A 26,448-nucleotide genomic window follows, 5' to 3' on the forward strand; every position below is an offset into this window, starting at 1 on the left:
TTTTTTTAAATCCTGAAATTTCCCAAGTATGACACACGTGACACATTTTCTCTTAGCATGTCATCATCCCTATTTTCTTTACCATCCATTGTAAACGTACGAAATTAAAAATAAATTACTCTCAACAAAATTGCCATTGCTCAGCTAAACCACAATTATTATAGTCTTCAACTTTGATTGCAGAGCTATCAAACAGAAAATCAGACCCCTTCTATCACACCAACCAGTCACATCCTCCCCTCCTATCACACCAACCAGTCACATCCTCTCTTTCATGATTCGTTAACAGTTCACTATTACGTTTAATTATATATAACTTAAAACCAATAGAAAATGAAGGTTTTCATCTGTCAAACGAACAATTAAATATCAGTTTCACTCAGAGTACAAACAGCTTTCCCATGGGAAAGTTAAAAGCTAACATGGGTAAATATGGAATGACTATTGTCGCAGAGTTAGAAAGCTAGAAAATCTTTGATAGGTAAGGGAATTTGTTTACATTTTGCATGTTATTAGCCAATACTGTTTAGAGCATTATTTAATTAAATACTTTTTTAACTGTAGTACCACAAGAAGAATAAGAAATTAGGGTTTACTGTCTTCGAAAACCAAGAGCAAGGGAACAAAAAGGATTTGATAAGTATTTTATTTCTTATTTCTCATGTTTATTCTTTGTGTATAATTATAAAAACGACTAAAATACAAAAATAATGATATTTTTAAGTTAGTTAAGATTAGATTAGGTAAAATAAATACTAATAATAGATAAAAATATTTCACAAGGCAAGCTTGTTTGTTTTGTTTTGATATTTCGCACAAAGCAACTCGAGGGCTATCTGTGCTAGCCGTCCCTAATTTAGCAGTGTAAGACTAGAGGGAAGGCAGCTAGTCATCACCACCCATCGTCAACTCTTGGGCTACCATTTTACCAACGAATAGTGGGATTGACCGTCATATTATAATGCCCCCACGGCTGAATGGGCGAGCAGGTTTGGTGTGACGGGGATTCAAACCCGCGGCCCTCAGATTACAAGTCAAATGCCTTAACCCACCTGGCCATGCCGAGCCTTGCTCTATTTGAATAGAGAGATTTGACCGTCACTCTTATAATGAACCCAAAGTCATAAAGAGTGATGCGAAATTTTTTAGGGGCTAAGGGAGTCTAAGAATAAATCCACAGGTTAGCACAAGAGCCACTGGGGATCATTCAGTCCAGTCAATTTATACAATTCATGACGCTATAAGCGACATAAATTGCAAGTACAATCAAAAGTTAATAAAAAAAACATTACTATGGATTAGTTTAACAAAACAATATTACAAAATGTACCAAAGCCGTATTGTTTTAAGAGTTAAAACCACACAAACGTCAGTTTAAGCTGTGGGAATCGAACTCCAAGCTGTAACGTTATGAGCCCTCATTTGTAAACTTGCCGCTGAATCACCTGGAAATAACATCAGTTATGACAAAACTTGTGCTCACCTTTTCAAAGTGCTCAAAATTACAGACATTTAATAGCAGCTAGAATTCTCAAGGGAAACTAAGTTAACACTCATACAGGTATAGAAATCGGAGTAAAGTGTTAAAAGACACCCACCTCTTGACAACAGTTTCGAAATAAATGTTACTGTAGAATGCGCTTTATTTCGAGGTAAACTCCAAGAGGAAATGTGTTCATGTCTTAGGGAAACATTCATGGAAGTAAGATTAGAATTTCTTATATTGCTACTGGAAACTTAAAAGAACATATATGAAAAGACTGGCTTGTTTGGAATTTAGCGCAAAACTACGTGAGAGCTGTTGTCACTAGCTGTTCCTAATTCAGCAGCGTTATACAAAAGGGAAGAGATTTAGTGAACACCAGCTACTGCCAAGTGTTGGGCTACTCTTTTAGCTACAAACAGTGGGATTAACTGTTACATTCTAAGCCATTACGGCTGAAAGGGCGAGCATCTTCAATAACAGGGATTCACACCCGAGGCTCTCAGGTTACAAGTCCAACGCCCTAACCAGCAGGTAATGCTAAATTTATATTTGAAAAATTGATGCTATCAAAAATTCATTAAAATTCCAAACTCCCAAGGAAACTACACAAGAATGTCCGAATCCTTTTCAACGCATCTGCAATCAAAGAATATCAACTTTTTCGTAGTTTCTCTAATTTTTATGAAAACATTAAAATAATAAATATATGGTATCGTTAAACTAAAAAAAAAGAACATTGTTATTGTCAAACCATTCTTTCTGTGGTAAGCTTTCCTAGTTTAACTTCGTTACTGAGAACATCACAAAGTTTACCTTCTAGGTAAAACATAAAACCCTTTAAAAATCGTTTTCACTCTATAAATGTAAACAGCCTCATCCAAATACACTGAAACAAAAGTGCAGTACTTTATTGTGTCTTTGTTGTTGAGCACAAAGCTACACAATTAATAATTTGTGCTCTGCCCAAATGTTTAACATTATAAATCCTCAAAATTACCGTTGTCACCGAGGGATTGAAATAATTGTCTGCTAATACAGGATATTGATGTCTGGATACTGTTATTTTGCTCGGCATGGCCAGGTGGGTTAAGGCGTGCGACTCGTACTCTGAGGGTCGCGATTTCGCATCCCCGTCGCACCAAACGTGCTTGCCTTTTCAGCTGTGGATGGCGTTATAATGTGACGGTCAATCCCACTATTCGTTGGTAAAAGAAGTTGGCCGTCAGTGATGATGACTAGCTGCCTTCCCTCTAGTCTTACACTACTAAATTAGGGACGGCTCGCGCAGATAGCCCTCGAGTAGCTTTGTGCGAAAAACAAACCAAAAACAATACTGTTATTTTCGTACATTTGTTTAATTGGGACAAAATTACAGCCAGAATATATTTTTTGTAATTAGTTGCAAGAAGTTGGCCGTCAGTGATGATGACTAGCTGCCTTCCCTCTAGTCTTACACTACTAAATTAGGGACGGCTCGCGCAGATAGCCCTCGAGTAGCTTTGTGCGAAAAACAAACCAAAAACAATACTGTTATTTTCATGCATTTGTTTAATTGGGACAAAATTACAGCCAGAATATATTTTTTGTAATTAGTTGCAAAAAACACATTCATACATCTAGTCTACCAGTTTCCAATTTATTTTATTTTCTTATCAAATGGTTGATTTCAAGAAACGAAAAATTTAAAATAAGCAGAAGATGATCTGTAGTTTCAAACCGTGCAAGAAAATAGCCTTATCTTTCGACAACGAAACAAAAAATCTAAAACAAAATGATATAACGGCATAGGCCAAATTTTGTCAAAATCGGTCGAAAAAATGGTTTTTGTTTAATTTGCGCGCAAAGCTATGAAATAACTACTTACACATTGTGACTATCAATCTAAAGACGGTGTTAAATTAGAACATCGTGACTATCAAACTAAAGATGATATCAAATTGGAGCATTGTGATTACCAATCTAAAGATGGTGTCAAATTAAAGCACTGTGATTACCAATCTAAAGATGGTGTTAAGTTAAATCACTGTGATTACCAATCTAAAGATGATGTCAAATTAAAGCACTGTGATTACCAATCTAAAGATGGTGTCAGATTAAAGCACTGTGATTACCAATCTAAAGATGGTGTCAAATTAAAGCACTGTGATTACCAATCTAAAGATGGTGTCAGATTAAAGCACTGTGATTACCAATCTAAAGATGGTGTCAGATTAAAGCACTGTGATTACCAGTCTAAAGATGGTGATAAATTAAAGCACTGTGATTACCAATCTAAAGATGGTGTTAAATTAAAGCACTGTGATTACCAATCTAAAGATGGTGTTAAGTTAGAGCATTGTGACAACCGTTCTAAAGATGGTGTCAAATTGGAGCATTGTGACAACCAATCTAAGGACAGTGTCAAACTGGAACATTGTGATCTAGATGTCGGAAACAAGATAGAAACTTTTGGTTATCAAGTTGTAGTCAGTACTATATCACTAAAGCCTATTTTACCAAAGAAACTTATGGTTACCAATTTGGAGTCGGTACTATATCATAAAAGCCTATTTTTACCCTCTCTTCCCGCAATATTATTTCAAAAGTGACGAAAAAAGGGTAATTACAAATGGTGATCACATGTTAATACCGTGGTAATATAAACTGTCCACGTTTCGCAGATATTAATAACGTAACAGGAGAAACCAAAGACGTTACATATGCTCGTTCCGCCGCAAATGTTTGGATTTTTAATTTCAATGTGCATCTGAAATTCAGTCCAAATTTGATCACGTTTTACACAGTTATTATGAACAAACTGAGAAGATGCCTTACATGCCACTCTAAAAATATTTCAAAGTGATCCAGTGTAACGATATGGATCCGGACATGATTTTGAGAGGATCGTCTATGAGGACGCCCTGTATCTTGTAAACATTGCACGTAAATCGGTTTATTTTTCTTCGCAGACATGGTAACAACAAAACAGATATTTTAAATGTCAGTGTGATCCTTAATATCCCACTGTTTATTCTGTGAGCAGCGTGGGAGTCAGAGCTATTTATAGATAAGGCCAACAGTCGTAGCAATACCAGTCATTATAGAAACAAATCGTTTCCCGAAGTAACAATTACTTAAGCTATAAAAACCTGAACGGAACGCACAACTGAAAACCAAAACAATGAATGATCACCAGTCTGACATTTTGTTTCTTTCATCAACACATTTCCTCTAAAATAAAGAAACAAATTCTGTTCTGAGGAAACAGAAATGAATAGTTATAAAAAATACGCCAGAATACCAGGTTCGTCAGACACTACGAATTCAGAATCGAGTTTAAACTTTAACACGTCTGCCATTTTTCTCTGTAGACACGACTTAAGACACTGAACACCATATACGACACGTACAGCCTTATATATTTTTTTTTTATGCGAGTGACATCACAAGTTCATTCGTGCTGGAAAGACAACCAGTAAAAGATATATTTACCATGTATCCTGTACACAGAACACTTGTCTAACACGTCATAATACTTCTAGGAAAAGTCCAATTACATTAAAGAGGTTCCGTCGACATCATCAAATAACGTCACAACACGAAGACAGTACCGTTACCATGACAACTAAGTTTCGAGAACAGAGTAATAGAAACATAAACGCTATGAAATAGAAACGACGAATGACATTTGACAACCTTCGAAGCGATACCACAATAGCGTGCAAATAACTCGCAACTTTTATAACTCTTTAATTCTGTTAGCGAATTCAATGATGTTTGACGTAACAAGCTTAATGTGAACCCATGCTAAATAGAGATGCCTTATTTGAGACTTCCGACCACTTGTTAGAGTGAATTAAATGAATAACAGTCATTTAATTGACAACAAGCCTTACTATAGTTCTATAAAGTCTTTTAAAAATATCCACAGCGCAGTGTGTGCCAACGCATACCTTGATGAAAGCGTATTTGCCATAAGCCCACACTATGCTGCGTATAACAATATACTCATAAATTCCTACAGACCAGTCCAAAATATATTTCAAAAGACAGTTTCGTTGCTGAAACAATTTTGAACAATCCAACATAATGAATTAATTCAACAAATGTTGTTTTCTAAACAGTCATTACCACACAAAAGGATATTTGTTACCTTGAATATCAGACGCTTCCAAACACTTTAGATTAATAAAACATTTATAAATAACACAGTACATATTGTTGTTGCTATTTTAGAACAACGCTACACAAAGAAATGTTCTGTGCTATGTCCACTTCAGGGAATCAAACCCCCATTTTTAGTATCGTGATTTCATAAACTCACCGCTGATCCACTGGAAGACAGCAGTAAATAATAATTACGAGACATACAAGTTTTTCTGCTTCTCTTGTTATATATTAATTTACGTTATACGATAGACTTGTATAATAATACAAAACTAGACATATCCCATAGTGAAGTCTAACTGACATTTGATAATTTCAGTTGGATGTGTATTCTTTTATTATCGCATCACTTGGTTCCACAAATTTAAAATAACTTTTTCCAACATTGCACATTGTGACTTGGGAAGTCACAAAATTAGTTAGAAATAAACTTACAACTGCAACACCATTTCCGATGTTACAAAACAGTTGAAAGTGAATGTATAATTGTAGCGTAATTTAGAAAGTTTCAAAATCAGTTGAAAATAAAATATTACAATGGTAACAGTAAATGAGAAGTAAAATGAGTTTGAAATAAAACTACGACAGTAACGCCATTTTGAATGTTACAAAAAAAGAGTTAATATGTTGATTAACACTGAAAATGTGTGAAGATGTTAATATGTTAATTGTTCTAAAAAAAATCACCACTGGTGAAATTATGTCACTGAACTTCCTTCACTACCATGCCTCCCGCTAGTGCAGCGGTAAGCCCATGCATTTACAAAGCTAAAATCAGGAGTTCGATTCCCCCTTGGTGGATTTAGCAGATAGCCCGATGTGGCTTTACTATAAGCAAACACACAGTTCTTTCACTAATGATTTAATCCCTTTATTAATTTGATTTACCTAGCTATATACTATCAGAAATTGTTGTGGTTAAGAAGCACAACTTACTTAATTCTAGGTGGCAGTGCCATAAAAATTATTATAAATAAATTATTAATTAATGAGATAAATAATTTGCCCGTTAAACAGTAATAAACCGACATAATACAATTCTATTTAGTAATCGTTGCTAATTTCACGCAAGTATATATCTGCTCACTCATCCATTCATTTTCAACAGATTGAACTTATGATATTAACAAATAAGAATCATAATACTTGATTCAGTTCTCCTACGGGTTCAGCTGTACAACTCGAAGTACTTGACTCACTATTCCTATAGGTCCAGGAGATTAAGAGTATATGACATGTCACACTACAGTTATTTTGAAATCAAATTTTACTTTATAGGTAGAAGAACACACATGAAATTGCCACCCGAAAAACGCACAACATCAACCGTGTCTACAAATACAAATAACTCGAATTGCTATGACATGAAAATATCTGGAAATGAACCAATGGGCGCTCGGAGGAAACTTTTCACATCCAAGTTATGACTCCTACTTATTTTTACCATTTTTGTGGATTATCAGTACATTTACTTAAACTAAAAACACACGCAAAGTTTTGTTCCTTGCACAAATCGCTTTAATATAAACTCATAATTCTGTATTTCGAAGTATAAACTACTTGTTTTTGGTAACCGTGTAAATATTTGAAATTCATTGTACATTAATGTTCGAGGCTGCCTGATCTGTTATTATTCTCCCCCGTAATATATTTTACTTTTTATATATATGTGTATATAAGTGTTGTTGTTTTTTTCACACACTTAATCTATACTTTGACAACATAAGTATTTTTGCTGTCAACAACAACCATTTTCTCTACACTAGTTAACACACACACACAAATGCAGTTTTGACTATTACAAACAAACGTGCTAGAGGACTATCTTTCCCATCCGCTATACTGAATGGTGAGAATTCATGCAGATGTTTCAGGCATAGCACACTAGACTTATTCAAGAGTGCAGACACAATACAATACCTTCGCTTTTATAAATTAAGAATGATATGTGTAATCAACACTTTACGATTCAGCAACAGTTTTAGGATGTGACGTGAAAAATGGGGTCATATGAACCATTTAAATCAGCTCTTTCGTCTATGTATCCAGTTACTCCATGATGTTTCAAAATAAAACTTTAAGCCGAATACCATAACGTGTGAAAAGCTGAGCCAGTGCAACGATGTTAGGATGGTCTAATTAAAGTGATACTTAAGACTCACGTAGTGCTCTTATAAACCTTGTATATATATATATATATATATATATAGAGAGAGAGAGTGTGTGTTTTCTTATAGCAAAGCCACATCAAGCTATCTGCTGAGCCCACCGAGGGGAATCGAACCCCTGATTTTAGCGTTGTAAATCCGGAGACTTACCGCTGTACTAGAGAGGGCGTGTAGAGAGAGATGCTAACCATTACGATTTGAGTGTAATCATTGTGATTTTGATGTATACATTACTTCTATACGCTCATACAGACAAATATTACGACTTGTTGCAACTCCCAAATTATTATATATTATATAGGCCTATACAATAAAGTGATAAATTGTTCCCCCAGGGCTTGAAAGGGGTGAAAAGAAAATTTCTAGTGAGATACAAATTCATTTTGATAATAAATAAAAGACATAGTCCAAATGACTACTTGCGATAATCATGTATGTGCTTGAGATAATAAAAAATATTTGTATCTCCGACGTCTACCAATAGTTTGAGTGCGGTGCTTCTCCATACTGGGTACGTGGGGGAATCCATAGTTACGTCATCAGTGCTTGTCAGCCAATCAGCGCTCGCGTAGATGAGTATTTCTCGTTTTCTAAGCGGCATAGAAACACCAATGCGATCGTTCACAAGATGGAAAAAAAAAAAGAGGCCTCGTTCACCAGATGTCTTGTTTCTGGCAAATCTAAAAGGACTAAAACTGTGAATCAAAAATTTAGGAAAGAGTATAATGCAAAATATCCGGTCATTGCATCTAAAGTCAGTGACAGTCATACGTTTTGTACAGTTTGTCACATAGATTTTTCTATCGTGCATGGCGGAATAAACGATTGTTCCAGACATACAAAATCAGCATCTCACCAACAAAAGGCTGAGGCGAAGACAAAAACGATGCAGATAACGACATTTATGAGTAAAAATTCAGAATATGAAAAAGAATTTCAAAATAATTTTATTAATTTATTTATTAAATACATAAAACACAGTCATAAACGAGCAATCTATAGCAGTAATAAATAAGAATAGTTATAATAAAAATATAATAATAAACAGCTTAGAGACATTGGTCAGGCCTAGTAGCCGCAAATGATAAAGGGCTCTGTCCACAATCATTACGCTCAGTCATTTGAAATAGTTGGTATCTCTGTATATATATATACTGTAAATACTCCAGCTGTGTTACTGGCCGTTTCTCTCTTTAGATATCGGCGTTTATTCCTAGGCTGAAGATTGGGCTACATTACTAACCGTCTCTTTTACGTCGCGTTTATTCTTGGGCTATGTTAATAAACAGTCTTCTATTTTAAAAGCTTGTTTAATGACGTCTAAATGTTTCGCACACAGTGAGTGTCGGGCTCTAGCTCGTGCCCTCCTTGCCTTATGCACTCAGAGACCTTTTTCTTTGCATCGCACAGTTTGTTAGCAACTCCGTTATTAAGTTTTAATATGCAAAACTTTATTGTTTAGCTTCGGAACACAGAAGTGTTTATAAACAGCTACTTGAATAAAACGGCGCTTGTCTGCTTCTTATAGATTTTCACCCTATCTGTTTAAAATGGCAACTCACAGTCTCCTCTATCACCTCCCACCATCCTCCGAAAATAGCTTCCCTCACGAAGCTTGAAAAGTGACCATTCTTTTTTTTTTGTTAAAAAGTTTCTGTCCTTCTGATGTCTTGTGTACATTACTGAATAAATATAATTAATGACTCAACACACCACTAACGGCGTAACTTGTCTTATTCATGTATAGTGCACGATGTTCAACAAACCGCTTAACAAATTATCTAGTATATACAGTAACGACAATAATGTCTGAACATGTCATAGTGCTTATTTTGTTGTACGCAAATAAACTTCAAATTTATTCTTGTATTACAACTGGGCACAATTTCACGATTGTGAAATTCAAATCTCTAGCTTGATGGTAGAATAATAAATAGTTCCCTTCCCCTCGAAACCAAGCTTAACAGCGAGATATGATCAGGTAGTTTTTCTATGGTCTGAAGCTAGCGGAATAGTGCATTCGAGTCGTGACGGAATTACCTATGATGGTCTAAAGTAGATTAGTTTATCAGCTTTTATACCCCGTGATACTGAGAAGCCTTGTAATAAATAAATACTATTTATGTAAACATCACCTGAGAGCTAATCTGTATTATTTATTCCTTGAAGATTTAGTTTAGTTATATATATTTTATGATAAAAACTTTACCCGTTGCCAAATACTCTTATGTGGCGTCATCTTTTGGTGCGCATTTTAAGTTTTAATTATTTTGTTTTCCAAATTAAAATAATTAGGCAAAAATTTCGTGAAAATAAAAATTTTGATGAAAGACTTAACTTCAATTCCGCGAGCGAAGTGAAGAGAAACAATGATTTCTGATCGCTCCTTCTTGTCTTCGGCGCTTGCAAGATTTTCAAAACCAAAATGACTTCCAAGATTTGATGGATGGAAAGCAAGTTAAATATCAAGAAACTTCTCGGCCTCAACTTAAAAGTTCCTTTTAGTTTTACAAAGAAGAGCAATTTTTATAAAATCTAGCTTGAGCTTGAAATAATTATTTTCCAGTTGTGATTCAAGAAAAAAACAACATCAAAAATATACATATTTGATAAGTGATAAATTCACACGTATGCTAAAATCTGATGTTCGATTCTACGGATGAACATAGCGCAGATTACTTGCTGTACAGTTTACAGTTAGAAATAAACAACTTATCATCATATATCCCAGTTGGCATTCTTTCACTTAAAACAGTGTAATATGTACATAATTTGCAATATGTAACAGTTGGTTGAAACTTGAAAAATGACCAAACCTTAGACCGCACAAAGTTTCCTTCTCGTATGTGTGTTTACTGGTATGTTCGCAAAATTATATAAACGTTGCATGAATTTTAGATTTTTCGACGACATTGTCTATGAATATAATACACATTCGTGAAAAATCAGCTTGTTCGACCCAAAACTATACACAATGTGCTATATCAAAACACAAATTCTACTGTTATAAGCCTTAGTAGTCACCACTGAGCCACCGGCAGATAAAGTGGGGGCGAACTCTCAGAGATTAAAGTCACAAATATTCTTAAAAAAAAGTTTTATTTAGAGTAAACTATATATACTTATTTATACAAATCCACCAATGTAAGCACTTTCTATACTACAAGAGTATGAACAATTATAAATTTTAAAATGAAGAAATTATAGTATGAAAAGTAGAAATAAAACTACAATTAAAAACCTTACTTTGGCCTACTTATAAATGTATAAACCTGTCAGAGTAGAAATTAAATTTTATAACTTTGTTATTGTGGTTGTAATTCTTATTTCATTAATTTTTATATATGTAAAAACGGCTGGTGTGAGTAGAGAAAGCACTATGTAGAGGAGCGAACAACGTTTCGATCTTCGATCATCGTCAGATTCACAGAAGAAGGTCGAAACGTTGTTTGCTCCTCCACATAGTGCTTTTAGCCCGATACCTACTCCATTTCAAAATTCGTAATTTTTAATATTCTTCTTTCTTTACTGTTTGTTACACCTGTATAAGGTATGCATTTTATTTTTAGAAACTGTTGCGTGTCTATCCATCGATATGTTGCGCCATCTGTTGGGTTGGAAAGATATTTACATACAAGCATGATATATTTACCTATTGTATTATATCTGTATAAATACGAGTTTTTTTTTCAGGATATCAAAAGCGGATACCATAGACCAATCAAGTAAGCTGGAAAAATCTTGTAGCAATAGTCCGAGTTATCTAGGTGCTAACCTCGCTGATGTGATCAGGTAAGTAGTCAGTTACTGTTTTAGACATCTTCGAATTGTCATACCAGAAACATTAGCGACCTATTTATTAGTGTATACACATAACATATGGTAACCAATACTTTGAATACTATTACTTAGGAATTCGATAGGGTGGGTGATTTTACAGAAAGTAAATTATTTAGAATCGTTGTCCATCCCTAATATAAAGTAGTACTGTGCTTAAAGTAAATTTTACACATTTATTTACATGAAATCCAACAATATAAGCAGTCTTGATAACCGTAAATTTTTTTTTAAGAGGGCTATACTAAAACAAGCACGTGTCAAAGACGTGGGCTCTATAATATTACTTCTGAGCTGAAAATATAAATCAAAACCGGTGAAACGTTTTGAATAGGGAAAGCCGAATTTCATAAAACAAAATACCCAGTCTTTAGTAACCGCACAGCATTTTAACAAATTAAAATATTACATAATATATATTATTTCTAAAAACATGAGGTAAAAAAATACACCCAGGGCATATTCATACTCAGTTTGAACTCGCATTAAAGTTTCACTTAACACTAGAAATTCTAGAGACAAAGATATCTCAACAAAACAGAAATAATATTTATGTCATAAATTGTACAGTTAATTGGATAAATCTAAACTGTAATGTATTTTTACTGTCTTTACTCTGGTCCCATACCTTTTTCTCCTGTGTCTTTAAGAACAAAGCTGGCCCGGCATGGCCAGGTGGGTTAAAACGTTCGACCCGTAATCTGAGGGTCGCGGGTTCGAATCCCCGTCACACCAAACATGCTCGCCATTTCAGCCGTGGGGGCGTTTTTATGTGACGGTCAATCTCACTATTCATTGATAAAAAGGAGCCCAAGAGTTGGTGGTGGGTGGTGGTGACTAGCAGCCTTCTCTCTAGTCTTACACTGCTAAATTAGGGGCAGGTAGTGCAGATAGCCCTTGAGTAACTATGCGCGAAATTCAAAAACAAACAAAGAACAAAGCTCCCCAATAGGCTATCTTGGCTGTGCTCACTACAAATAGTGAAGACCCAGTTTAGCATTACTAGCCTTCCGATTTACCGCTGAGCCACCGAAAGGAGGGGGGTATTTTGTATTTGCACAGTGAATAATAACAATGTGCGGATCTAGAAAAAACAACAACACTTTTGTCCAGGTTTTATTATGGTGGGATTGTGTTGTTCACGTCTTGAAAAGAAGACAGAGGAAACGATAGGAAACGACGTGTTTATGAGTGACTACGTTTTAAAAATGTTAATTACACATCAGCAATATATCGCGTTTTATCTGCCTTTTTATTGTTTGTTTTTGAATTTCGCACAAAGCTACTAGAGGGCTATCTTTGCTAGCTGTCCCTAATTTAGCAGTGTAAGACGAGAGGGAAGGCAGCTAGTTATCACCACCTACCACCAACTTTTGGGCTACTCTTTTACCAACGAATAGTGGGATTGACCGTCATATTATAACGCCCCCACGGCTGGGAGGGTTAGCATGTTTGGCGCAACGGGAATGCGAACCCGCGACCCTTAGATTACGAGTCGCACGCCTTAGCACGTTTGGCCATGCCGGGCCCCTGCCTTTTTAACAATATTGACTAACTGAGAGATCTGCTATGTCCACCGCAGTAAGTGAACCCTAGATTTTAGTATTGTGGGTTCACTTTCCCACCGGAAAATGAGGCATGTTTAATGCGACTTGGGATCCATATTTTACTAAAGAGCGCATCTAACTAAGATTTATAGAGTTTTGATATCGTGCTAAAGGACGCAGTATTTATTTTTACTGTCTACGGAATCACACGTGTTTGATACGTCTACTAATGGAAGACAACGTTTTGTATGAAATCCGCTCACGTGAGAGGTGTATGAATGTGATAAATAAAAGTTACTTACAAATTTACCAAGGACAAAAACGTGAAAGAATTAATATGAAAAGGAAATTATAATAGCATCAGCCAAACTGACTTCTCAGGTTAAAAATTTTAGAAGAGAAGAAAACCTACACATAATTCGATGCCCATGTAAGCAATGAGCTTACCAACCAACATAGCTTAGAGGTGTTGCCATTCCGTCCTTATCGATCAATAAGTCAAGATGATTTACATTAAAATATAAGGGCTTGATCTACATTAAAACAGCTTTAAATAAAGTGATGTGATTATATGTTTCATTATAGAGGTTTATTATTATTAGCATGGCCAAGTGGGTTAAGGTGTGTGACTCGTAATCTGAGGGTCGCGGGTTCGCATCCCCGTCGCACCAAACATACTCGCCTTTTCAGCCGTGGGGGCGTTATAATGTGACGGTAAATCCCACTATTGGTTGGTAAAAGAGCAGCCCAAGAGTTGGTGGTGGGTGGCGATGATTAGCTGCCTTCCCTCTAGTCTTACACTGCAAAATTAAGGACGGCTAGCACAGATAGCCTTTGTGTAGCTTTGTGCAAAATTTCAAAAGAAACAAACAAATTTGAAAAATACATTCCACAATTTTGCACAAACTATCATTGGAGTAAAATTTCACTAAATGTTAATTTTCATATAGACTTCCAGACATTATTTTATAATGTACACAATGTGTATATTAAAAGAACTAGAACTGGAGTTATTGTACATGATGCCATCATGAAAATATTGTATCACACTTGAGCTGATGAAATCATCAAATATTTGTTATATTTTTAGTAGATGCAAAAGTTACTTACAAATAATTTCTACTAAAATTGTGGCAGGATACTTTATCAAATATTTGTGTTTAGTGGTCATTACCCATCAATCTCATACTGCCCTCTCAAAGGAAAACTGTATTACAACAGAGTACAATGTACAATCTGTTACATTTAGATAAATGTTAGTAACATAAACCTCATGAGACAGAAGCATGATAAACAAAATGTTAAGTGCATTTTACAAAACAAAACTGGTGATTTATTGTTATGTTAAATAATACGTTACATGTTGGCATGATACATGGATTCATCTTGTACTATTACAAGAAAAAGCCCATAAAACATTCAGAAGAAGTATTAAAGGATGTAAATTATGTGACACGAAGCTTTGAGAGTGCAGGCATTGTCTAGTGTAACATCTAAAAACAAAATAAGTTCACTGTGCATACTGTACAATAACCAAGGATAGTATATATAATTTGTCATAAAGAGAATACATTTTTGTGCAAAGAACATTATGAAACTTTTTTGTTATAAATGTTAGGAATAAAAATTAACTTTTCTGCTTTAGATCATACAATAATCATTATATTATCACATTAAATGAACATATTTTTAATTATTCATAAATGTATTCAGTAGTTAAAAGATGTAAAATTTTAATACCAAACAAGTTTCATTCTGTTTTGTCCTAAATAAGCATTTACCATTACACTGACTATATAATATTCAAATATTACACAGATCTAAGTTACAAGTGCAAAATTAAAACTATAGGATTTAACTTTTAATTAATATTTTATTTTATGTATACTGAAAAAAATCTGAAATTCATTCTAAACAATGTGCAGCATTCAAATAGATCACAGTAACCCTTGAGGTATATTTCTTGCTAAATCTTTCCATTATTATTCTCTTATGATAAAACCCCACCAAAAAGATTCCACTATGAATCATACGACCCCACTGTCAATCACTGAGAATTAAAATTTATGGTAGTTCTAAGATTCATATAGAAGCTCTATTTTCCTAAATGCTGTACACATGAACTTCCTTCAGTTGAACTTGCTTTACTACTTCTCTACTTAAGTGGTTGATTTCATGATAATTAACTGAAGTTGTTGACCATATTCAGATCTGTATGAAAGATTTCTATTTCTTCAAAATAGTAATTGTACTTCAGTGGTTTTTACAGAACTACACATACAACAATTTAGCTATTGTTTCAATTTGCTGTTATATTAAAAGAATGGTGTTGATCCTGTTTATTGTGACAGCTGTGTTCATCTTCTTTATAAAATATAATAATGAAAAAATATGTCTCTAAAATAACATTTTCATAGTCTCAGCTTTAAAACTGTATTTCTGATGTAAAAATAAATCTTTAAAAACACATTCTATAAATTATATTCAGATGTAGAGAAACAGTTTAAAATAGAATCAAAAACTTGTGTCAAACATTTCAGTATCACAGATACTGTACTCAGTGGTAATTATAAATCATAAAACCATTTGCAACATCAAAACTTCAGTTTTTTGACTTTCATCAGAAAGTAGTTCACAAATGTATGAAAAACAAAATACCATTCCATACAAAATACTTTTTGAAATCAGAAAATTAAGTTATTAGTTAAGAATTTAAATTTCAAATTAAAGATTAAGAATTTTGTTATTCATTAACATAAAAACTCAAAGACTAAAATATATATTGAACAAAATTCATTCTTCAACTTACAACCTGAAAGTTTATAGTTTTTACTGATGAAAGCTTAGGTCAAAACTCACTCTCAACTTATAAGTTAAAAATTTATGGTTTATACTGGTCAGTAGTTTATTATCAAAACTCACTCTTCAGCTTATAAGTTGAAAGTTTATAGTTTCTACTAGTTAAGAGCTTACTTTTTTCAACAAATCAGTTGATTCTTTTTTGAGATAAACAGAAATAAGTATTTACCTTAGAACTAAAGAGTTTGGCACCACAAAGCGGCCACTTGCGTGCACAGTTTAGATAGATTCGGACACAATCTAGTACAGTTCTGCCTTTTAGTGTCACCCACTTGTCTCTGATAGTTTCTTGTAATTGCCTATGTAAAAGGCAGAAACAGGTTACTATAATGTAGTTTAGTACAAAAGTAAAAAAATACAGATATGTAAATGGAACTAGAAAGTTGAAATGAGTGCTACTTTTCATGAAAACTTATACACAGATGAATTCCCAAACAGGTCTATCACAAGCAGATAGGTACACTGATAAATTAATGTGCACACAAAATGTAAAGAAATAAATACATATGCATAAGGCACTCAATCAAAATGCTTCTGATACCTGAAAGACATGTGGGCAAAGACATGACACAAGTAAAGAAACAATACAACTGGTGAATATCAATTGCATTATGAATACTAAGAAACATATCTAGAAAACATTAAAGTGAGGAATTTTTTTCTTCGTTATAGATGTAAACTTTGTATGCCAAAAAAATGGAGTGTAAAGGGAAATAAAATTCATTAGTTTTGGAGAAACCATAAATATGAGTGAGAAATACCAGAATCTGAGGGACAAAGAAACTGATAAATATAAGTAGAAACATGAGAAGTTGTTTTTTTTCTAACTGTGCAAAAAAATGTATTAATTTCTTTTCTCTCAATGTGATTAAGGTAACCTCCATTTTCTGGAAATGAGATGAACCATCAAGAAGTGCATGTATCTTTAGCTGGTACACTATCTGATCCATGATAATAATAGTATTATCTTTGTAGTTTCATTGTTTTTCAACAGTTTTAGTGCCTTTGGTTCGTTCTTTCAGAGAAACATTTGATTTTAACAGCTTAGGTGATACAAAATTTGTGAATGAAAGGTATGATGAACAAGTAAAACTTGACTATATTCTAGAATTTGATGAGAAAACAGAAGGGGTTACTGCAGGTTTCAGGGAAGAGTATTTCGTTATATAACTAAAGAATTTGATTATTTGTACAATAATACATAATGTCAGAAGAATTTGCAACATAGGTTTTAAATTTGAAGTGACTTGGAAAAAGGTTGGTTTATTTGTTGAGCTAAAACATTCCTGAACAGTTATTATTCTTACATTTTTTTAGTCTTTCAAATTTCTTACAATGCATGTCAGTTACTGTTCTTTTGTGATTGATGAAATTATTTTTAATAAGTCAGAAAACTACTTCATAATCTTTTTGTGGTAAAAACTGTTTTTAACTTTCAATCTTGTTGTGAAATAGCTCTCTTTACCTTTCATAACTTTCATGGATGTGTTTGTGAAGGAATCTGTAGAACTTTCATGGATGTGCTTGTGAAGGAATCTGTACAACTTTCATGGATGTGTTTGTGAAGGAATCTGTACAACTTTCATGGATGTGTTTGTGAAGGTGTCTGTACAACTTTCATGGATATGTTTGTGAAGGAATCTGTAGAACTTTCATGGATGTGTTTGTGAAGAAATCTTTACAACTTCCATGAATGTGTTTGTGAAGGAATCTGTACAACTTTCATGGATGTGTTTGTGAAGGAATCTGTAGAACTTTCATGGATGTGTTTGTGAAGAAATCTTTACAACTTCCATGAATGTGTTTGTGAAGGAATCTGTACAACTTTCATGGATGTGTTTGTGAAGGAATCTGTAGAACTTTCATGGATGTGTTTGTGAAGAAATCTTTACAACTTCCATGAATATGATTGTGAAGGAATCTGTACAACTTTCATGGATGTGTTTGTGAAGTAATCTGTACAACTTTCATGGATGTGTTTATGAAGGAATCTGTACAACTTTCATGGATGTGTTTGTGAAGGAATCTGTAGAACTTTCATGGATGTGCTTGTGAAGGAATCTGTAGAACTTTCATGGATGTGTTTGTGAAGGAATCTGTAGAACTTTCATGGATGTGTTTGTGAAGAAATCTTTACAACTTCCATGAATGTGTTTGTGAAGGAATCTGTACAACTTTCATGGATGTGTTTGTGAAGGAATCTGTAGAACTTTCATGGATGTGCTTGTGAAGGAATCTGTACAACTTCCATGAATGTGTTTGTGAAGGAATCTGTACAACTTTCATGGATGTGTTTGTGAAGAAATCTTTACAACTTCCATGAATGTGTTTGTGAAGGAATCTGTACAACTTTCATGGATGTGTTTGTGAAGGAATCTGTACAACTTTCATGGATGTGTTTGTGAAGGAATCTGTACAACTTTCATGGATATGTTTGTGAAGGTATCCTGACATTTTTTGTTGAAAGAGAACCTGGTTTTCTTAGCAAGAAGTTTGTTTTTTCTGTAGACAATGAAAGGTATATTTCACAGAAAGACCAAATTTCACAGCTAAATGTTCCTTGAAGGAAGGCACGGGTTGTTAAAAAACACTATATGTACAACAAAAGATAGTTAGTCCTATGAAAAGTAAAAATATTCAGCGATATAATACGTTTTCTTGATTAATGTTGATTGTACTGTTGTTGCTAAACTTAGATCCAAATTGTTCTTAATGTTAGGCAAGGCAGTTCTTGTTAGGTTTAGGTCTAGATAGTTGTAAAATCTTAGGCCAAACATGGTTGAAAATATCTTTACAATGATGATAAACTTTCCAATGATTTAAAAACCTAACATAAATTAAATATTAGAATGAATATGTTTTTTTTTTAAATTCATTTGTACATAGTAAAAATTTTGTTTATTTGGTTCACAACCTTTTACCACATATACCTCTTACCATCTGGTGAAATATAAGAACTGATACTAACATAAATTAATATAAAAAAAAAAATCAGGAGAGAATCTATAACAATAATAATCTACAAACATGTGATTAAGCAAATGCAAATTTAATAAAGTAATTTATCAAAAAACATGCTAAGTGTATACTAATAAACTTGTTTTGATATGTTACACTATTTTCCCAGGGGTTTTGAGAATGATTACAAAATCATTCTGATTAACAGGTTACAAAGTAGCATTCATTCCACAAAACAAAACTGTCTAACATTTACAAACACACAAAGAAATTTTAAAAAAATGAGGATAAAGATAGAATTTACTAATTAGTTGTAGTTGCAATAAATATGTACATAAAACAAATGAAAAGAAAGTTAAAAATGTTTCTCATGCTTCCAAGGATTTGATTTATTTTGAATTTCGTGCAAAGCTACTCGAGGGCTATCTGTGCTAGCCGTCCCTAATTTAGCAGTGTAAGACTAGAGGGAAGGCAGCTAGTCATCACCACCCACCGCCAACTCTTGGGCTACTCTTTTACCAACGAATAGTGGGATTGACCGTCACATTATAACGCCCCCATGGCTGGGAGGGCGATCATGTTTGGCGCGACGCGGGCGCGAACCTCGGATTACGAGTCGCACGCCTTACGCGGTTGGCCATGCCAGGCCTGCTATTCCGCCTTAGACAGGTTTTACTGTATAATATTAATGGCCTAAGCAGACGGATAAAAATACAAAGAGACAAGCACTGAACACATGCCGACAAACTAGATATAAATAGTGTTGTATATACACACATGCAAGAGAGACAAACAAATATATTCGACTGAAATGTTACACATTGTACTTACTTCTCTGTCATAGTGTCCTTGTATCGTTGCGAAAAAAATTTCTCCACAACCTGTTGCAGCTGATACTCAGGATTGCCATGTGGTACACCGCTCCCTCGGGCCTTCTCTCCATCAAAATCACCGAATTCTATCTGCAAAAAGAATGTTTAGAATGTAGATTGTTTGTTTGCTTTAATTTCGCGCAAAGCTACACGAGGGCTATCTGCACTAGCCTTCCCTAATTTCGCAGTGTAAGACTAGAAAGAAAGCTGCTAGTCATTCACCACCCACTGCCAACTCTTGAGCTACTTTTTACTAACGAATAGTGGAATTGACCTTCACATTATAACGCTCTCACGGTCAAAAGGGTGAGCATGTTTGATGTGACGGGGATTCAAACCCGCGACCCTAAAAATTACGAGTCAACTGATCTAACCACCTGGCTATCCCAGGCTAAAACTCAGATACCGACAGAAAATGATTTGTTATGTAAAAACCGTATATATCTGCTAGTAACTCAACAGCAAACAATAGTTGTGAGAACTTAAATTTAATTATCTGGAAAAATTAGCGTACACGAATTGCATCACGTTGAATATATCTCTGACTTGTCGAATACGCTTCTTTCAAATTTCAATGTTACTGTCTTTAAGAATTGAGATTATATTAAGTGTTTTGTTTCGCGAGAATAGTGTATCACATATTCATCATTTAATTATGAAATAAGGTGTAAACTTAATACATTCGAATTCTTACAAAATCTCAATTTAAAAAATGTCAGGTAAAAATTTCGATATTTCCATTACAGAGTTCAGACTATACGAGGTCTGTTCAAAAAGTACGCGGGCAGACGTCATAAAACAAAATGTACTTTATTTAGAAGTTACAGGTCTGGGACCCCTTCAAAGTACTCTCCTCCCCAACGCACACACTTATCCCAACGGTGTTTCCACTTGTTGAAACAGTCCTGGCACGCTTCTTTTGTAATGTCCTCCAGCTCCTTCGTCGCATTTGCCTTAATCTCGGGAATCGTCTCAAATCTTCTTCCTTTCAAGGGTCTTTTGAGTTTGGGGAACAAGAAAAAATCCAAGGAGCAAGGTCAGGTGAGTAGGGGGGGTGGGGAAGAACAGTGATCGAGTGTTTGGCCAAAAACGCACGAGTTCTGAGGGCTGAATTTCGCAGCAACGCGGTGCATCTTCAATGTTTCGGTCAAAATCTCGTAACAAGATCCAACTGATATCCCACACTCTTCAGCAAGCTCCCTGACAGTCAGACTTCGATTTGCCCGCACCAGGGTGTTGATTTTGTCGACGTGTGGGTTGTCAGTTGACGTGGAAGGACGTCCAGGACGCTCATAATCTTCAATGGACTGTCGACTATCCTCAAAACGTTCATGCCACTTGAAACATGCCGTACGATTCATAGCAACATCACCGTAAGCCGTGTTAAGCACAGCAAAAGTTTCAGTCGCAGATGTTCCAAGTTTAACACAAAATTTCACAGCAAGTCGTTGCTCCTTCAGGTCATTCATTCTGAAATCCGCCAAACGAAAAAATCGCACTTCACTTAAAACCGCGTAGCTAATACACAAATGAAGATATCTGCAATCGGGAAATGGCGACGTAATCAGCTGATCTGTGCGAACCTAGCGACATCAAGCGGATTCCCCTGGAACCAACTGGAGCCGCGCAATTCAAACAGTCCGCGTATTTTTTAACAGCCCTCGTATGTTTATGTTTACATACAATTTTGGAAATAACTATACAAATGGTGATGGAAAAAAAAAGGTATAAAAATAAAATATTTCAAGAATGTCACACCTTTATTTTATAACAATAAATTACATAAGAATACAATAATGTGCTGATAGCTTTCACTGTGATTGGTTGCTATTCAACCCATTGTGATGGTGATTCAAACCCGCGATCCTCAGATTATGAGTCGAGCATCCTAACCAGCTGGTCATGGCGGGCCACGTATATCGAAAGCATGTACACTTAAAAAAAAATCCTAATATTTTACAAGTAATTAAAAAACTACAGGTGTGTTCCTGACACAAAACACTTTCTTCCACTATAACTTAAGAAAAAATACTGTTACAATTTAAACAACCAAAAACCTGAAATAAAAATACATTTTCGTTAAAAGCGGTAGCCTCTCCCATCACTTCGATTACTGGCAATCTGCGAAGGGCAAAATTTTCTTTCACCTTTTACGTAATTTTTCGTTATACCGAAAAATGGGAACGCGAATCGAAAAATACGCCCATAAAAGTTAATTACGTTATTGCGAAAAAAGCGTAAACCTAACGAACGCAAGTTAATGAATACCTATACGTGGATAAGTGTAGAACATTTAAAAAATATACTGTAAAAGGCGAAACTTAAGATAACAAAACCAGCAATGTTTATAAATTCTCTACAATGAAAATTACCTCGATCTTCTTCGAAAAATATCGGGATGTATAATACCCATGTTACAATTATTTTTCGAAATCTAATCTAACGGCAAATACGACGGTAACATTAGTAAACCTAACAACAGTTTACTAAAGGCATGAAAACAGAGCTTTTTAATAGTTGTAGTATACAGAAGTACATATCAGTTGCTCTACTAAAGATGAAAACTTACAAACTCATTGCATAAGACTTCTCAGTTAGTGGTCTGACACAAAAAACACACGGATTTTTTAAGCCTCTCTTGCATGGATTTACTAAGCCTTTGTATTAGTATTATTTTATAGAAAGCTTAGGCAGGTAGCTAAGATTAAACACATTTATTTGTCTTAATGGTTTAAAATTTTATTATTCTTGGTTTATCTCGTAAATTTTGATCTCTGTATTCACAATTTCTGTTTTCCAAGTTCTTTAAAACATCCGTTCAAAATACCAGTAACTGATGGTTCAAACTTTCTACACAACGAGATATGATTCTATCAACATGCAACTTTGCTAGAACACTCAACACGTACATAAAACTTTAATTTCGTCAGTGTGACATGGTTAATATCGTGTCTGATAATCCAAGTGGGTAAGCCAAATACTAGTCAACACCACACCGCCTACTCTTGGGATTCTTTTTACCAATGAAAAATTGGATTTACCGTTATGTTGCAAAGCCCCCACAACTGAAAGACAGAAAGGTGACGATAGTCAAACTTGTGTAACGCAGGTTGCGATTAGAGGATCCCAACCACCAGGCGTCTGTGTAAACCACGTGTACTTTGTTTCTTATCCACTGAAGCTTGTAATATGCCATTAATAATAATAATGAAATATTGTACAAAAATGAGAACAATAAACTAAAATTAGTATGATATAAAACATATCTCTGTTTATGTATTTATATTAAGTATTTGACATAGCAATGTAATACTGTGAAGTTGATTTTGTATTCATATGTGAAACAAGATTTATGTGCTACAATTTTTTTTTACATTCAGACCACTTGTTCAAATAATATAATAACCAGCTAGCTGCTTAGTTCTCGATTTATCTTATCTCGCAAAATTTGTATGGTAGGCAGGTTATATCTTACCACATGTATTATAACAAACAATTACAGTTTAACTTGTTAATTCATTCAATCTCAAACACTCAGGAGTTATCAAAACTACAAACAGTAATTAAATGATTAGCTGCCAACATTTTTATCCAGCTCAGTGTCAGTTTTTTAAAAAATGTCAACTAAGGTGTAAATCCTGCAAATGTTTCAACAAGCAAGTTTATATGATAATCACATTCATTCTCATCTTGTTTTACATTAGTCTCATACAAAGGGCACTAGTTAATCAATTAAATTACCCAGTGACAGTTACTCAAGTGTTTATTGTTAAGTTCAAGTTTATATGATAATCACATTCATTCTTATCTTGTTTTACATTAGTCTCATACAAAGGGCACTAGTTAATCAATTAAATTACCCAGTGACAGTTACTCAAGTGTTTATTGTTAAGTTCAAGTTTATATGATAATCACATTCATTCTTATCTTGTTTTACATTAGTCTCATACAAAGGGCACTAGTTAATTAATTAAATCACCCAGTGACAGTTACTCAAGTGTTTATTGTTAAGTTCAAGTTTATATGATAATCACATTCATTCTTATCTTGTTTTACATTAGTCTCATACAAAGGGCACTAGTTAATTAATTAAATCACCCAGTGACAGTTACTCAAGTGTTTATTGTTAAGTTCAAGTTTATATGATAATCACATTCATTCCCATCTTGTTTTACATTAGTCTCATACAAAGAGCACTAGTTAATTAATTAATCACCCAGTGACAGTTACTCAAGTGTTTATTGTTAAGTTCAAGTTTATATGATAATCACATTCATTCCCATCTTGTTTTACATTAGTCTCATACAAAGAGCACTAGTTAATTAATTAATCACCCAGTGACAGTTACTCAAGTGTTTATTGTCAAGTTCAAAGCAACACAAAGGACTATCTGTACTGTACTAATTATGAGTATCAAAACCCAGATTTTAGTGTTATCAGCCATCAGACTTACTGCTGATTCAGTGGGGAGCATGTCATTGTCTATATCAATATGTAGATTAAATCCCTGAGATAGTATAGCACAAAATTTCTTTGCTGATCTAGTTCTAATGCTTATAAATTATAAGATATCAAAACTAATTCATTACATTGTTGTTTATAGAATTTCATGCAAGGCTATACAAGGTTTACCTGCACTAGCCTTCCCTAGTTTTGAAGTGATGGACTAGAGAGAACACAACCAGTCAACACTAAACACTGCCAACTGGTGAGCTACTCTAATCAAAAATTGGAATTTGACTATTGTTCTTATGGTGCACTCATGGTTCCAAAGTGCAAAAAGAAACTTATTTTTAATAGTAATGGGATGCAAACCACAAAATCTCGAATTATAATTTCTCACTAAATTCAATCAAAATCACAGACGTCATCAGATGATTCATTTCAAACTGACATTTTCATTTCAGTATTCTAACAATTACAAGTCTCTTTACTTTTTAACCCAGTTTTATGCACTCTTGTGTTAATCAATTATCTTTTGATTTCTTATTTCTTTTGGTTCCAATACGTCAGTGTAATAATAAATATTTGTATTGGCCCTTCCTATTCCATTCATCTCAACATGAAAATAAAAGAATAAAGGTTTCATTTCTTACATGCCTAGTTTTAGTGGTTTTAGAGTAATACATGCAATTAGTTGATTTCTTATAACATCTAGTTCCAATTATTTCAGTTCTTCAGCAGTTACCTCAAGGTTTCATAATCCTTTCAGTTTCAATCACTCTATTATTACAGTTAATTGCAGAATGTCTGTATGCAATGCAAGTCCCAGAATTCGATAAAAATTTATTTTACAACAGTTTAAAGTACAGAGGTACAGAGATGGATGTAAATGGTCTGGTCACAAGTAATATCTTGCTGTTTCTCATCTGTTGCAGAATATACTTGCCCTTTCAGACATTTGGTAAACAGAAGACATGCATGTAGTCTTGTACACACAGCATAAAACGTTTGAGAAATTATATAGCCAAGTGTAAGATTAGTTTCTCCTCTGTTTAACATTTTCCAAGCAAAATCATTTATATGATAAAATACTTATAAAAAGTAAAATGGGGAAATGTCTTAGGAATTATAATGATATGTATAAGTGTTTATTTCTCATATACCTAACAACTTTATGAAGTCAATGGAATCATATAATACAATAGTATTCTTTATTTAACCATATACCACAACATTATTCTTGATTCAACAATATATAAAAGTGCATATTACAAGAAATGTTTTTAACTGCCACCTTTGAAGTTGTTGCAAGCCTTGTTACAAAAGTAACAGTATGACACTGATTAGCACATAACTTCTCATTCCATTCAGTTCCAGTCATTTCTATATCAGAATAACCACTGTATCTGTTAACATTTAATTTTCTCATGTCCAAGTCACCCTCATGTGGTATAAAATGACCACATCAAATGTGATTTCAATTTTATTTCACTTATTCACAAGCTCTTATAGTATAACAAAATATTGATATTTTAATTTATCAAACATCAATTACTTCAGTATTGGATTTAAATTATTAGTTGATTTCCTATTCTATTCAGTTCTATCCCATCCAGTTTTATAATAAATAATAATCTGTTCATTTACTATTCTATTCAGTCCAATCTCTTTACTTGTATAATGAACAATCAGTTGATTTCCAAACACCTCAGCATTACAACAAACAGTTACCAGTTGCTTATTCTACATAGCTCCAAATACCTCAGTATTACAACAAACAGTTATCAGCTACTTATTCTACATAACTTCAAATACCCCAGTATTACAACAAACAGTTACCAGTTACTTATTCTACATAACTTCAAATACCCCAGTATTACAACAAACAGTTACCAGTTACTTATTCTACATAACTCCAAATACCTCAGTACTACTACAAACAATTATCAGTTACTTATTCTACATAACTCCAAACACCCCAGTATTATTACAAACAATTATAAGTTACTTATTCTACATAACTCCAAACACCCCAGTATTACTACAAACAATTATTAGTTACTTATTCTACATAACTCCAAACACCCCAGTATTATTACAAACAATTATCAGTTACTTATTCTACATAACTC

The 26,448-nt window shown here is 34.0% G+C and overlaps 1 protein-coding gene and 1 long non-coding RNA gene across 7 annotated transcripts in view; one reads left to right on the plus strand and one right to left on the minus strand.

Moving 5' to 3' along the window:
* The window catches only part of LOC143252370 (uncharacterized protein CG43867-like), a 409,800-nt gene that overhangs the window by 32,402 nt on the left and 350,950 nt on the right, over window positions 1-26,448 (minus strand). For 5 of the 6 annotated variants that reach the window (XM_076504374.1, XM_076504375.1, XM_076504373.1 and 2 more), the window contains 2 exons: window positions 19,833-19,963; window positions 16,213-16,342 (listed from right to left, as the gene is read on the minus strand). In XM_076504374.1, the coding sequence (XP_076360489.1) occupies window positions 16,213-16,342; window positions 19,833-19,963 (261 nt within the window). The remainder of the gene's footprint in view (window positions 1-16,212; window positions 16,343-19,832; window positions 19,964-26,448) is intronic. The other variant, XM_076504378.1, reaches the window with a different exon arrangement.
* On the plus strand, window positions 342-24,929 carry LOC143252372 (uncharacterized). The gene is made up of 4 exons (XR_013028963.1): window positions 342-481; window positions 565-640; window positions 11,494-11,592; window positions 24,477-24,929. It is a non-coding gene; the product is annotated as an uncharacterized LOC143252372 (long non-coding RNA).

This window comes from Tachypleus tridentatus, chromosome 6 (assembly GCF_004210375.1).
Source record: "Tachypleus tridentatus isolate NWPU-2018 chromosome 6, ASM421037v1, whole genome shotgun sequence".
Classification (NCBI taxonomy): Eukaryota; Metazoa; Arthropoda; class Merostomata; order Xiphosura; family Limulidae; genus Tachypleus; species Tachypleus tridentatus.